The following is a 14,545-nucleotide window of genomic DNA, read 5'->3' on the forward strand; positions in this document are numbered from 1 at the left end:
CAGAGCCACATCTGATCTACTCAGGCCCCCTCCATCTCGATGGTGGTAGTCCCAGAAGCACAGAGGCGAGGCTGGGGTGAGCCAGTACGGCCATTTGCATCCTTTGTGCATATTCTTCTCTCTTTTTTAATGTTTATTTATTTTTGAGAGAGAGAGAGAGAGAGAGAGAGAGAGAGAGAGAGAGAGAAAGCGGGGAGGGGGCAGAGAGAGAGAGGGAGACACAGAATCCAAAGTAGGCTCCAGGCTCTGAGCTGTTAGCACAGAGCCGGGTGCAGGGTTCGAACCCACAAACCGCAAGATCATGACCTGAGTCGAAGTCAGACACTGAACTGACTGAGCCACCCAGGCACCCCTCCTTTGTGCAGCTTCAAAGGGAAGGGGAAAGCCGAAACCGTGCCTAGGTTTCGGAATTTGGAATCCCTAATGTACAAAAGGCACAAAGCTTCATTGGTGCCACGCTGCCACTCCCAAAGAAGATAAAGAAATGCTCATTGGAGCCGAGAAATAAGATTTAACGCCATTGTATTTATTAGGTTCTGAAACAATACACATTCACATCCTTTTGAATACAGTACATTTGGCACAATAATGTTTACAATGAAATAACACTAATGAATGGCAAGAGATTAAAATTACATCCAGAAAGGAAAAAAATGTACAAATAAAGCATCACAATACAAAAAAACCCCTAAAATTGAGTACATTTTATATTTAGCCAGAATTATTTTGCACATAATTTAAAAAGAGGTAATTTTTTAGCCTTCTTTTTTTTTTTTAAAGCAAGAATGCATTTTTTTCACCTTTGGAGGAAAAAATGATGTTTCCACTTCACAAAGTCCATAATGAGAGAACACAGGAGAACAGCTATCCTTCATATATTTTTTGGCATTTTTTTTTTGCACTCAAGAGCTGGATAGATTAGAAAGAAATGTAATAGTGTGTCCGCTTCCTAAGCCTTGTGAAAATTGAAATGAAACAGTGAATACTCGAGGAACACACAAGCTTTTTTCTATAGACGACATGGGATTTGAACCCGCCTGTGAGAGAACTGATCAGCTCCGGCCCCAAGCAGGAGGCATCCCAGCCAGCCCAGCTTCGGTGCTGGAAGGGGGCATCTCTGGGCCAGGCACCCCGCGAATGACTGCCTGGAGCTGCCGGGTGGAATGTATTATTTGACTCTGCAGCCAAAATGCCAGTTGTCCTGTAGGAAGGGCCCGAGCCCTGCTGACATGGGAACGCCACCGGGGCCTTGAAGCAGGCCGCTCATCTTGCAGGTAGAGCTTGCTTGGCTGTTCCAGGTTCATCGTGGTGAAGGAAGCAGAGGAGAAACAGAGCAGTAGTGATGCAGGAGTATGATGGGCAGTATTGTCACGTCTTCTTAAAAACTGAGATGATGCCACCGTGAAGATGTTTCTGTGCTTGTACTCAATTCCGGAAGATAGTCTCTCTCTCCCCCAGTATGTCAAGTTACCGAAGAGAAATTAAGTTAATCTGTTCTTCTTCACTTCACTGGTACGCCAAACACACAAACTGATAGAGTGATAGTATTTCTAAGTCTCATAAGAACGGATCATAACTACACCTGAGTTTTTAAAAAATAAAGACAAAAGGAAACTGAATGTCATCCTTAGTAATAACAAAGGCTATGGCCAACCAGATGCAAATATGGACACCAACCTTCTATGGGCTTGAGCTGGTCACCGTCCAAGCTTCGAAACCACCATCGAAAACATTCCTTTCGCTTCCCCATCCCTCTTGGGGCATAATAGAGCACAGGAGAACTGTATGTGAGATTTAGTGTAGCTTACTATATCTTTACGTCTTTTGAAATAAACCAAAATGAAATAAACAATACAAAAGACTCCTTCCCATCCTCAAAAAAGAAACACACCTTATCTCTCGGTAACTTGAACCAATACGCATACAGAGTATTGCACCTGGACATTATTGTAATTATTCTTTCATAGACTAAAGTTTTATAATATGCCTGAACATGCAGCAGTTGATACCTCTAAGTTCAATGAATTAATTCCACAGGCCTTGCAGCAAACACTATATACAAAAATCGCAAATGTACAAAAGGCAAAAAGCTTCATTGGTGCCACTTTGCCACTCACACGTATCTATATTTAGGGGCAGCCGGGAAATCCGCGTGCAACAGTTGGAATGGATTCCATTCCCTGCTAAAATCAGTTCGGTAAAATAGATAATCAAATAACCTCCGGGAAACATATACACAAAGCCACAGAGAACCCTTGGAAATCAAAGAATGTAACGCTGTTAGCATATCTACAGGAGGTAACATCACATCCATGAAATAGGGTCCCACGCGAGTTGCCATTTGCATGTCGCACAGAAACAAAACTCCGAGCACGTCTCGCCACATTGGCAGTTTGCAGATAAGTTGCTGTTCCGTCTCTGGATTCCCTCCGCATAACCCACGTTCAGCCTCATTCGGCTTGCTCCGAGAGCAGAGATTTCATATTTAACTTTACATGTTTAATGTCTAAAAACCACAACATAGCAGTACTACCAATTCTTTGTAGAAGTGCGCAAAAGTAACACACTGTTGCAGGAAATAAATAGAGCGTATGCTGGGAACTCAGAACGAAACTGGAAAGAGAATTTGGGAGTGAGTTTTCCTAGAACCTCAGGGTCTTGGCCATTGCTGCAGTGGCCTCTGTGTTCAGGCAGAATTTGAAGAATGAGGAGCATTACTTGTTTTCTTCTCTCTCAATTCATCCAGCTCCTGTGTGCCACAAACCACAAAAACGCTAACAGCCTAAACCCTGGACAGTTGGTTTCTCATTGTATAATAGCCCTTTAATATCTACCTGCGTTAATACTGGAATTTATATCTTTTGGCCGATTAGAAAGCCAATTTGGTGATATATTCTTCAAATGTTAACCGAGTTCAAAATCCGATTTCTTTTTCTACAAAGAGTGATTTCTTTCACGAGACACATGCTCTTACAACTTTGGCATGCCCAAGAGCTACAACCGAAGCAAGCCAGTGTTGGCCGTTCTGCCGAACACGGGCAGCCAACCCATGCATCTCGTGGTGTGCCTCCACCACAACGCGCCTCGAGGGCACCCACCCCCCATGCCGAAGAAGCACCTGTCTCTCCTGGACAGAAGGGCTGAGGGCGGCAGGCTCTCAAAAGTGGGAGCCTCAGAACCGAGGCTCTCAGAAGTGAGAGTGATTGGGCCCCTATGTCCAATAGCACGGCCAGACCCTTCTTGTTTGCTTTTCTTGTTGCTCTTTGAAGTAAAAGAACCGAAGCTGCCTCGCTGCCTCACTGCCAGGAGCCCCTGAGGAGTGGAAACGGGCTTGCCAACAGACCAAACACGCAGTGTGTCCAGCCGACCGCTGACCCCATGCGATTCTGCATCACTGGTGAGACAAGAACCAAGAGTGCCTTCTGGTCCCCAGGTGGAAGAGGGAGGAGCCCGCCTGGGGTGAGGGAACACAATAAATAGAGGGTAGACGAGGGACTGGGGCTCTGGAGAACAGGACAGGCAGTTCAAGGCCTTCTGAGCCTCCAGAAATAGGACTCTTCTCGGCACCCTTTCCTGCAGCGTCACCAAACTCCACCTGGAACAGCTTCTCAGGGCATCAGGTCTTCGCCAAAGTAGGAGAAGCCTTTGAATTCCTCCTGGTTGATCTGCTTCACGATTGCTTCATCCACGAGCGTGAGGACAGGCTCTTCCCGGGTAAAGTCTTGGTCAAAGTTATTGACGTCTCTTTTGGTTTTCTGTGAGAAGAAAAGAGAAAGCACTGACTCCAGGCTGACCTTCCTCCCGGGGCCCCCCCACAGGGAGTGGGCATCACACCGACCAGCCTCTCACCAAAGCAGGCCTCTAGCTACTGAGAGAAGACACGGGGCTGCTCCAATGAGGTCACGACGGATGGCCCCAGGACCAGGAGGTGGCAGAGGACTTGGAAAGGAAGAATGAGTCCAGGTGAGAGGGAAGAAGGGGTGAGAGGGTATGATGGAAAAGCAGGGAAGTGGGATTCCCACAGACTGCCGTGTGGGGGTGGAGCACGTGTGTTTGGGAGCGTGGGATGCATAGCTCTCATCCCGTACTCCCCCTGCTAATCTAACCCTCTGGCTCCATCAAGACCTCTGTCCCTGTGACCCGGGGAACAAACTTGAATCTCTCTCCCATGGAGTCTCCAGTGGTCTTTCTTGTCTCTAGGTAGACCTCCATAACCTTGCCAGGTCTGCTCCTTATGACCTCTTCTAAGTAGGAGGATGAGTAGAGTGGGGGCAGGGGACCGTCTTCTGGGAAGCCTGCCTTGATCCCTACCTGCATCCACCACGAACCCTATTTTGTGCTCCTACATTCTTTCCATGATTATACTCGACATGCTGACTTGCAACGAGTTGTGGCTATTTGCCTTGCCCAAGAGCTCCTTAAAGGCAGGGGCCTTGTCTTACTCAACCTTGGGTTCCCTACAATAAGCATCTACTGAATGAATGGCCATGTGGAAGAACCCGCCACTGCACTGACTCCCCAGCCCCGAAGGACCCATACCCAGTTAGAGGCTCAAGTTCCCGAAATAGGGCTTATGGTCCATGGGGGATGGAGAGCAGCAAACAAACAAATCCTGGCTTTTGGAGAAAAACATGGAAGTGTAGATAATATTCTCTCTGCCTTTCGGGACTTCCAGTTGATCTGGGAGCCAGTACTACTGTCTAGAACACACACTGTGATAGTTAGAAAAACTTCCGTGGAGAAGTCGGGACTTGGCTGGGACCTGAAGAATGAATTACGGTCGTGTTGGCAGAGAGGGGAAGAAGTCACCTCGGCAAGGAGAGGTGGGACAAAGATGGCGGGTGGGGAGGTGGGAACACAGAAGATGTAGAACAGGGTTCCCCGAGTTGCCCGGGGTGGAGTCCAGCATGGGGATGGAGGGAGGCAGGATGAGTCTGACTGCGGAGGCCTTCAACGCCCGCCCCCCTCACCCTGCACTACATGGCACAATGCCCAGAGGATTGAAGGAGCTCCAGCAATACCCTTTCAGGTGCTGATTAACTGGTGTTACCCAGGATTAGTGACCTGGATGATGGAATAAATCTTGTGGAAAGATTAGCATTATTATTTGTAGGAGGAATATTAATTAATATAAGCTTTGTTCTGTAGAAACTAGTAACCTAAAAGATGTTAATAATACTCTATGAAAAAGGTGGTTTAGAGACAAAGCTATTTTTGCACCCTGCTCTTGGACGTTTGCCACATACAGTGGCAAATTAAAGGCTCTGAGATGTCATAGGGTCAAGAAACCTGGTTCACTTTGTTTAGAACAGCCTTCCTCAAACTTGACGTGAAACTTTCTTTTTTCCTGAATAGCTTTTTTTAAAAATTTAATTATTTTGAGAGAGAGAGAGAGTGCACATGTGCAGGGGAAGGGCAGAAAGAGAGAGAGAGAGAGAGAGAGAGAGACAGAGACAGAGAGAGACAGAGAGAGACAGAGAGAGAGACAGAGAGAGAAAATCCCAAGCAGATTCTGTGCTGTCAGCACAGAGCCTGACTCGAGTCTCAATCCCATGAACCATGAGATCATGACTGGAGACGAAATCAAGAGTGAAACCGACTGAGGACCCCCACCCCACCTCAGGCACCCCTTTCCTGAATAGCTTAACATCCATCTCAGATGCAGAGTTCTGCAGGACATGGTTTGGGAACTGTGGTTTTATAGTTTATAAAGCACCTGCCCATTTGTTTCCTTATTTGATCCTTAGAACAGGCAGATACTATTACCCTGATTTTACAGATGGAGACACTGTGGCTCAAAGAGATTTGGTGACCAGGGTCACCCAACTACTTAAGAGCAGAGTTGGATTCAAATCCAGATCCCTGCATGATGCTGCTTGCATAGAATGTCTAGAAAGCTGGACACTGGAGAAATGGAAAGACATGGCAAGGATCAAAGTCCACCCGGAGACATTCAGGTCAGACTGCTAGGCCTGGAGCCAGAAGGGCTTGCCAGTGGGTGAGTGTGGCAGGAGAAGCTGTGGGTCGGGGCGAGAGTGGGTAACCTGTACTGGGCGAGCTTGGCTGGGGGGAGGGGGCATGTGTTCAGACCATCCCAGGCTGAGATCAGAATCAGGAGGATAGCACACAGCAGGGATGACTGGATCTTTCGGCCACATCAGTCCTGCTTCGTGTCTTTTCTCTGGGCTTGAGCTGCATAGTTGAGTGGGTCTCGGAGACCTCAGAAGGGAGACAGAAGAGAGATACAGAAAATCCAAGGGATGGAAACAGGACCCGAAGGATGTGTGTGTTGCCTTTGAGATGAGGAACGTTGAAAAATGAGGAACTGTTCGGGCACTGGCCTTCCCTGTCTGCTTACTTGTTTGTGCTTCACCTTTTCAGTCATTAGTGTCCATGGAAACTGGCTTCATTGCCTGAGGTCGGCTGAGCGTAGTGACGGAGCTAGATTCCACAGGACGTCTGAATTTCATCACTCACTGACTGTGTACCAGGCAACCAGGTTCGGTCAGCACAGCAAGGGATGTCCTTCCCAGAGGACCTCTAGCTCCATTTCATACTATTTTGGGGCACCACCAAGTCAGCTCTGGGCTCTCCAGGGGTCACAGAATCATGGGTGGCATTTCAGTGACGGTGCCATTCTTTAAGAACTCTAGAGAAAGACATACTTGCCTTGTCCGCCCCCTTATCCAAACTGGCCCAGGCCCTGGTTTCCTTGGAAACATTTTTTTTTTAATTTTTTTTTAATGTTTATTTATTTTTGAGACAGAGAGAGACAGAGCATGAGCGGGGGAGGGTCAGAGAGAGGGAGACACAGAATCCGAAACGGGCTCCAGGCTGTCAGCACAGAGCCCGACGTGGGGCTCGAACTCATGGACCGCGAGATCGTGACCTGAGCTGAAGTCGGACGCTTAGCCGACTGAGCCACCCAGGCGCCCCTCCTTGGAAACATTTTGAATGCATGTCAGTTACTCATTTCCAATTCAAGAAGCCAAGATCCCCACTATGTGCAATTCCTGACCATTAACCTTAGAGACTTGAGAAGTTTTCCAAAGCAAATATCTCTGGGAAACACCACTCCCTATTAATAGCACGTAGACAGCATAGCATCCTCAATGTGGAGGGGATTGGGCATTATATCCTTTATTCACCGATTTTATTCTTTGAAAAGCTGGGGCCTCCCTGTGAGCGAGCATACGACTCAATTCCAAGGTTCAGATGGACAACCCCCCAGAGACATTCCCCGCTGACCTAGATCCTCAGTCTTCCCATATGCCTCCCCTAGAGTCTAAATGTTATACTCTTAGCCCACAGTGTGGAGCCTGAGAGGTGACCCTGGGACCTCTTCAGTCTTTATCTCCTTCATGAAGCCCATCCTACATGCTTGTCCCACACTTAGCGGGGCGACACGGAGGAGGACAGAGAGCACTAGCTGACCTCTTATCTTGGTACTGCCCCTTCCTGGCTATATGACACTGTGAGGTCACTCTCTGAGATTTAGTTTCTTCATCTGTAAAATGGGGGTAGTGACAGGCACTCTATAGATTGCCTTGAGGACTCAATGAGACATCAGATGTTAGGTGCCTCAGTGCAGACTCCAACATGTAATGGGCACCCAATAAATGCACCTCCAAGTCTTAGCACCTGTGTGCCATGGGCACACATCATAGACAGCTTGGTTGCTACCCAACACAGTCTGTGTGACCTGCCCATTGGTGCCATGAGCTTCTCGAAGGAGGGACTGAGTCTTACATTTATCTGTATGCCTCCAAATGCTGAATGAGTGCAGAGCTAGGGTCTACCTGAACATCCCAGTGCTTTGTCCAGAGATTGAGATTCTTCCAATGGCACCTGACTGCCCTTGGGAAAAGTCCCAGGGTCTTACAGTCCTCTATTTCTAAGGCCCTTCAGGGTCTTATCCCCGCATAGCTCCCCACTGCTTCTGGGCCCTGCTGGACCATGAGGTTCTCTGGACTCACTGGCTTCCCCTGACTCCAAGCCTGTGCCTGGAACCCCCTCTCCCACCCCTGCCTCTGTCCCATGTCCTCATCACCCAGCTGAATTGCTCACCCTTCCCAACCAGGCTTAGATGGCCTTCCTTCAAGCAGCCTTCCTGTCCTTCCACCCCTCTTATGGGTGCTCCATCATCTCTCTCTCTCTTTTTTTTTTTTTTTATGAAAGAGAGAGCAAGAGAGTGAGCGAGTGCACTAAAGCAGAAAAGAAGGGCAGAGGGAGAGATAGAATCCTAAGCAGGCTCCACGCTCAGCACGGAGCCTGACACCGGTCTGAATCCCACGACCCTGGGATCACGACCTGAGCAGAAACCAATAGTCAGATGCTCAACCGACTGTGCCACCCAGGAGCCCTCTCCTGCCTTATCACAGCCCTGATCACACGCATCCTCCTCCTTTCCACTAATCTGTGAGTTTGTTGGGGATGGGGACTGGGTTGAACTCACATCCCATCCCCATCCTAGTGCACTGCCTGGCACACAGTGAGTGCTCAATAAATAGCTGCTGAGAAATGAGTGAATGCACTGCTCTTGCTTCTACTGTATCCAGAGCCAGGTAAGTGCTCTGGCTTCAGGACCACTGGCAGCTGTTCTACCAGATGGGCTTTTCACGTCGGGGAATCCCAGGTGACGTGGCGAGACAGCTGAGGTCTGATCTGTGAGGGGTCTAGCGCGGGGCAGCCCAGAGAAACAGGCAGACTTAGGCCTACTTCACGGGGTTTCCTCTCTGAGCAGCAGTCAGCTTGGGGCACTGGGGTTCCCTGATTGCTGGCAGGAGACCAACACAAACAGGTTCAACCAGGGTTTGGGAAAATTCCATCAAAGACAGATGGGCTAAGGGGACTTTATGACACTAACCCTTGTGGCTAATGTTAGAGGAAAATGACACTCCCCTTCCCTCTGGCATCCCTTCTGAGAGAGATAAGGTCTGGGATTTGAGAGGTCCGGGGCTGACTCTGGGGCAAGGGCCTACCTTTGGTATCTCCAACGGGGGAGTGAGGTAGGTTATGGAAACAGTTACAGGTCCCTCCAGATCCTTTTGAGAAACTGCAACGGGGAAGCAGAGCCACTGGGCCTGCCTTATAAATCACCGGAGGCGGCCGAGGGCTTGGGGGATCAGCCGGCTGTGGTAGTGCTTGGATCGCAGCACGGACATGGGCAGGCGGCCTGAATGCCTGCTTCCTGTCTGGCTGGCGCAATTCTTTCTCTCACTGTACTGAAGTCATAAACACCAGCTTTCAGAAGAGCCAGCGATTTCTGCTTCTGTCTTCATCTGATTACGAGATCAACAGATGACTTTGTTCTGAAGCACCAAGAAAACTCCCTAATCTCACCAGCTGGGGCATGGGGCTGGCTTTCATGTGGCCACGTCGCTGGTCCCTGCCCACACCTCTTTACCTCTTCCGGGCATGACGAGAGCACAGGTTGTCGTCACTCTGATCCACGCACACAATCAGAATGGGGGAGGGGGAAACATGCTGTCTCCACACAGTCTCCAAAATGCCAGCTTTTTTTGGTCTTGGGCCCACATCAGGTTCCGACTCCCTCTTCGGAGTTCCCTGACAGCCACCTTACCCAATCTCACCCTCCTCCCAGCTCCCACAGCACTTTCTGGATCATGCATTTGGCCCCTTCTAAAATGCTATGTGTGTCACAGCCTCCTCTCAGATACCTTAAGACACCTAGGACACAGCAGATGATGTGCAAATATTCATTTGCTTGAAATAATTTCATTCACCAGAGCAGTCAAACCCCAAATTCCTCCTAGCTTTGAAATGTCAAAATTCTCGCCTAAGCTCCACTTGGCTCTTTTACATACTTGAAAACAAAAAGCAAGACTTTAAATAATTAGAATGCTTGCTCTCTATTAAACAAATCTTTGTAGACACATATCTATTCATTATACCCCTATATTGTAAATAACAGCGTATATGTGTGTATGTTAATGCACCCATGCTTACGTGTGAAGTTAAATGAAATAAAGGATGTAAAACCGCATAATGCCTTGCCTGGCAAAAATGAGGGCTGGGACAGAATTTCAAGTTAACTATCATTTACCTAGAAATTGCTCCAAACATAATCTTCCATTCCTTTCTTCCCCTCTTGATCTTGTTAACTGCGAATTGGTCACACTTCGGGATTTTCTTTATAGAAATCAGAGCAAGATGTACGGGCTCCCCTGGCACTCGGCCGCCCATGGAGCTTTTATGGCACCTATCCTGCCCTGAGCCCTCAGTGGCTCCCTCCTTTCTAAAACCCACCTCCTTCTTAGCATGTAGTGGCCACAGCTGACCTTTCCACTCCTGACTCTGGTCTGAGCAATGCCAAGTGCCGTGGCATGACCTTCTACTTGGTAGGAACCCTCAAGTTAATCCGATGCCTAGTTCCATTTCTCAGGGAGCTGTGATAAATCGATGATGCTCTTAGTGTTACCTATCCAGTGTGACCCTATTATGGGTTGAACTGCATCTCCCAAAAAAGAGATGTTGAATTCCTAAGCTCTGGTATCTCAGAATGTGACCTTATTTGGAGGACATAAGGTCCATGCAGATGTCATCAAAGTGAGATGCAGTCATGAGGGTGGGCCCTCACCCAGTGTAACTGGGGTCCTTACAAGAAAGGGAAGTTTGAACAGTGACAGACCTGCACAGAGGGAAGCCCACGTGCAGAGACATGGAGAATGTCACCTGAAGAACGGAGATGTTGCCACAAGCCAAGGAATGTCTGGGGCCACCTGAAGCTGACAGAGGCAAGGGAGGACTCTCCCCACCACCTCTAGGCTGTGGGGGCGCTAAGGCCCTGCTGGCAGCTTGATTAAAGACTTCTCCTCCCCAGAACTGTGAGATGATAGGTTTCTGTTGTTCTAAGGCACCCCGTTTAGGACACTTTGTTTGGGCAGCCCTAGGCAACTGATACAAATGTCAATCTTCTGAAATAGATTGTTTTGAATCCAGATGTAATCCTTTGCATTTGACTTTGATTTCTTCTTACTTTGGTGCTTATTTCCGGCTTGTTGAGATAATCATAAATAATGATTTTGTAACTTACTTCTCTGATCTCAGTCTGTTACCAACAAAGTAGGGATAATAAATATGCCTAGCTTGCCGAGGGCTCTATGAGAGCATATAAGCAAAGCTCATGTAAATGTGAAAATACTATGGGAATATAATGTTAATTCTATCATCCATCTTGTCTGCTATATCCTTCGACTCTGTGTCATCCTAAAATATGACTGGCATGCCTCCCATTACTCCAGTAAGACATGCATAAAAATACCATGTAAGGCAGGCTCAGGCTTGGACCCTTCTGGCCTGCCCTCTACAAACAGCCCTCTTGCAAAGCCAACATCCAGGCACCCCAGCAGACTTTGGGGGCATTATGGTTAAATCCACTGTGAATTGACCAGCCAAGGTCACTTTTTAAAAAATGTTTATTTATTTTTGAGAGAGAGCACAGGTGGGAAAGGGGCAGAGAGAGGGGGACAGAAAATCCAAAGTAGGCTCTTCACTGACAGCAGCAATCCTGATGTGGGGCTCGAACTCCCGAACTGCGAGATCATGACCTGAGCCAAAGTCAGGTGCTCAACTGAGCCACCCAGGCACCCAGGCATGGTCACATTTCCCATCTTGTTCAGGAGGATGATATCAAAGACTTTCAATTGCTTTGCTGGAATAAAGACACCTAACGCTGTTGCGTTTCTCTGGTCTATTGGTCTAGAAATGAAGTTAATTGGCTCCAAGTGATTACCATTTTCCCCCAGTGTTCACAAAGTTATCTTTTCATAAAAACTTCTAGAAATTGCTTTAACAGCACCTACCTCCAAGTATCCCAAATCTACATTTTCCCTATTTTTGAATACGGGGAGACTGGGGAGACTGTCTGCCCATCTCCCATCGCTTGGTGTCACTGCTGGATTCTGGAAATCCAAATTACCAAGTAGTGGGCACAGCAGATTTTTTAGTAACCTGACATGTAGTTCACCTGGGCCTAGACCAGTGACTGCACACTGGACCGCCAGGAACTTTACATAACAGTGATGCTGGCCCCACATCAGAGATTCAGTGTCACTGCTCAGGGATCTGGCCCAGGGAATGGCCTGTCCTAGCTCCCCAGGTGAGCTTTATCAAGTGCAACTGATTTGCATGTGACTTTGATTTCTTCTTATTTTGGTACTTATTTCTGGCTTGTAATGACTTATTTCTCCCTTGGAAATCAGTTAATCTTTACTGGGTTTTGCCCTAATCTTTGTACTTCTAAGAGACTTCTCTTTGGGGAAAAGTTAGAGACAAGGTAACAGCCTTGCTTTTTGTCACTGGTAACAAAGCAGTTCTCCATCCTGCCTGTGCATCAGAAACAAAGGGAACCTGGACAAGGAGCCCTGGTGCACTGCTGGTGGGAACCCAAACTGGCCGTAGCTGCTCTGGAAAACAATGTGGAGCGTCCTCAAAAAGGTAAGAATAGAACTACCCTGTGATGCAGTAATCACTGCTGGGTATTTACCCAAAGAAAACACTAGTTCAAAGGGATACATGCACCTCTAAGTTTACAGCAGGGTTATTTACAAGAGCCAACATATGGATGCAGCCCAAGTGTCCACTGACTGATGAATGAAGAGGTCATACACACACACACACCCACGCATACTGGAACATTACTCAGCCATAAAAAGGATGCAATCTTGCCATTTGCAATGACGTGGATGGAACTAGAGAGTATAATGCAAGTGAAATAAGTCAGTCAGAGAAAGACAAATACCATATGTGGAATTTAAGAAACAAAACAAGGGGAAGAAAAAGAAAAAAGGGAGGCAAACCAAGAAACAGACTCTCAACTCTAGAGAGCAAACTGATGGTTACCAGGGGGGAGATAAGTGAGGGTGAAGGAGGGCACGTGTCATGATGAGCCCCAGGTGAAGTAAAATAAAAACTTAAAAAAAACAACAAAAAATCCAACAGTGCGCCCACATGGACACTGGGCCTTGCCCCACACCTCACTAATTGGACCATCCAGGGGTGTGGCCCAGACCTGTGTATGTTTTAAAGCTTCCCAAGTGATCCCGACAGGCAGCCTGACTGGGTCCCTCTGTGTAAAGGAGCAGTGGGTCCCTTTCTTCCTTCTTTTCCTTGGCAGTTTCAAAAGGCCTTTTTGTGGCTTAAAAGCCTATGTAGGGCTGTAGTTGCTGTGGATTTGGCTTCCTCTCAAGTTCACACTGTATATTGGCATTCCTTCTCAATTTCATGCCCTCCTTTCCTTATTTGATATTAGCCTTTATAAACTGGGACATCCAAGAGCTCACTGGGAAGCATATTGGTGTCTCCAGGTGCTGCCTCTGAGAGGCAGTGCTGCTCAGTAGGTTAGCACGAGAGCTCTGTGGCCAGACTGCCTGGATTTCACTTCTGCTTCTCTCCAGCTTTGCGGCTTTGGGCAAATCACTTGGTCTTCTCTGGGCCTTACTTTCATCATCTGTAAAATGGGGATGCTGGTAGCCCTCCCTGTATATTCGTTATAAGGAGTAAGTGAAATAATACATTTAAGTGGTGAGAACAGCACATGGCATAGAAGAAATGTGAATTATTAGCATTGCTTCCTCGTCAATATTTATCACAACTATATGGTTAGAACAAACAGCACTGTCTTTGGGATGATCCTTGAGAGCGATTTCTACTTCATCTTGGTTCACAGAACAGTCACTATTTCACCTGGACACCCTGGGTGCTTTCTCGTCCCCCCCACTCTGCTATACAATTAACAGTCTGCTCTCAAAAGCTAAGAGCCACATGTGTGACACTCCCACAAAGAACATTCCTGATTTTTTTTTGTCTTCCTGCCTTTGTTTTTCTTTCCTCATTTTCACTGATATTATATTTAGAGTATGTCCTTTATATATCCTGGTGGGCCATCTTTAAACTTGCAAGAATAAAGCAAGATAAGAAAAACAAGAAGAAGAAAGAAGACAAATTTTACTTTTAGCGCTGCTGGCTGTGATGTCATCTCTCCTCTGTAATGAGCAGGGTGTGAGTGTGTGTGTGGGGGGGGAGCTTGGGGAACTTGGGGCTGTTAGAGACTGGGGCACGGTGCGCACCACACAGTGATGACCCCTGTAGGAACAAGACCCGGGGCTTCCAGGGCTTCTGAACGTCAAGAAATGCTCCAGTCACATTTTCACATTAGGGGTCCTAATTTTTATTTTATTTAAAAAAAATTTTTTTTAACATTTATTCATTTTTGAGAGACAGAGCACAAGTGGGGGTGGGGCAGACAGAGAGGGAGACACAGAATCCGAAGCAGACTCCAGGCTCTGAGCTGTCAGCACGGAGCCTGAGGTGGGGCTCGAACTCACAAACAGTGAGATCATGACCTGAGCTGAAGTCGATGCTTAACCAACTGAGCCACCCAGGTGCCCCCAAACCCACAGAACTTTAAAAGGAGAGCCCAAGACACCACTCCCTGGAGTCCCCTGCTTAACATGGTCAAGTGGGGAGCTCATGAAGGTGATTTTCAAAGTCGCTTTTGCCTCTAAATTTTACAGCTCAATTA

At 47.5% G+C, this 14,545-nt stretch overlaps 1 protein-coding gene across 3 annotated transcripts in view; it reads right to left on the minus strand.

The window, feature by feature from the left end:
- Nucleotides 1-505: 505 nt before the first annotated feature.
- PRKCE (protein kinase C epsilon) overlaps nucleotides 506-14,545 on the minus strand; it is a 497,042-nt gene continuing 483,002 nt past the window's right edge. For all 3 annotated transcript variants that reach the window (XM_060606918.3, XM_060606953.3, XM_060606963.3), the window contains exon 15: nucleotides 506-3,755. In XM_060606918.3, coding sequence (XP_060462901.1) covers nucleotides 3,609-3,755 — 147 coding nt within the window. In that variant the 3' untranslated portion in view covers nucleotides 506-3,608. The remainder of the gene's footprint in view (nucleotides 3,756-14,545) is intronic.

Source organism: Panthera onca, chromosome A3, assembly GCF_046562875.1.
Source record: "Panthera onca isolate mPanOnc1 chromosome A3, mPanOnc1 haplotype 2, whole genome shotgun sequence".
NCBI lineage: Eukaryota > Metazoa > Chordata > Mammalia > Carnivora > Felidae > Panthera > Panthera onca.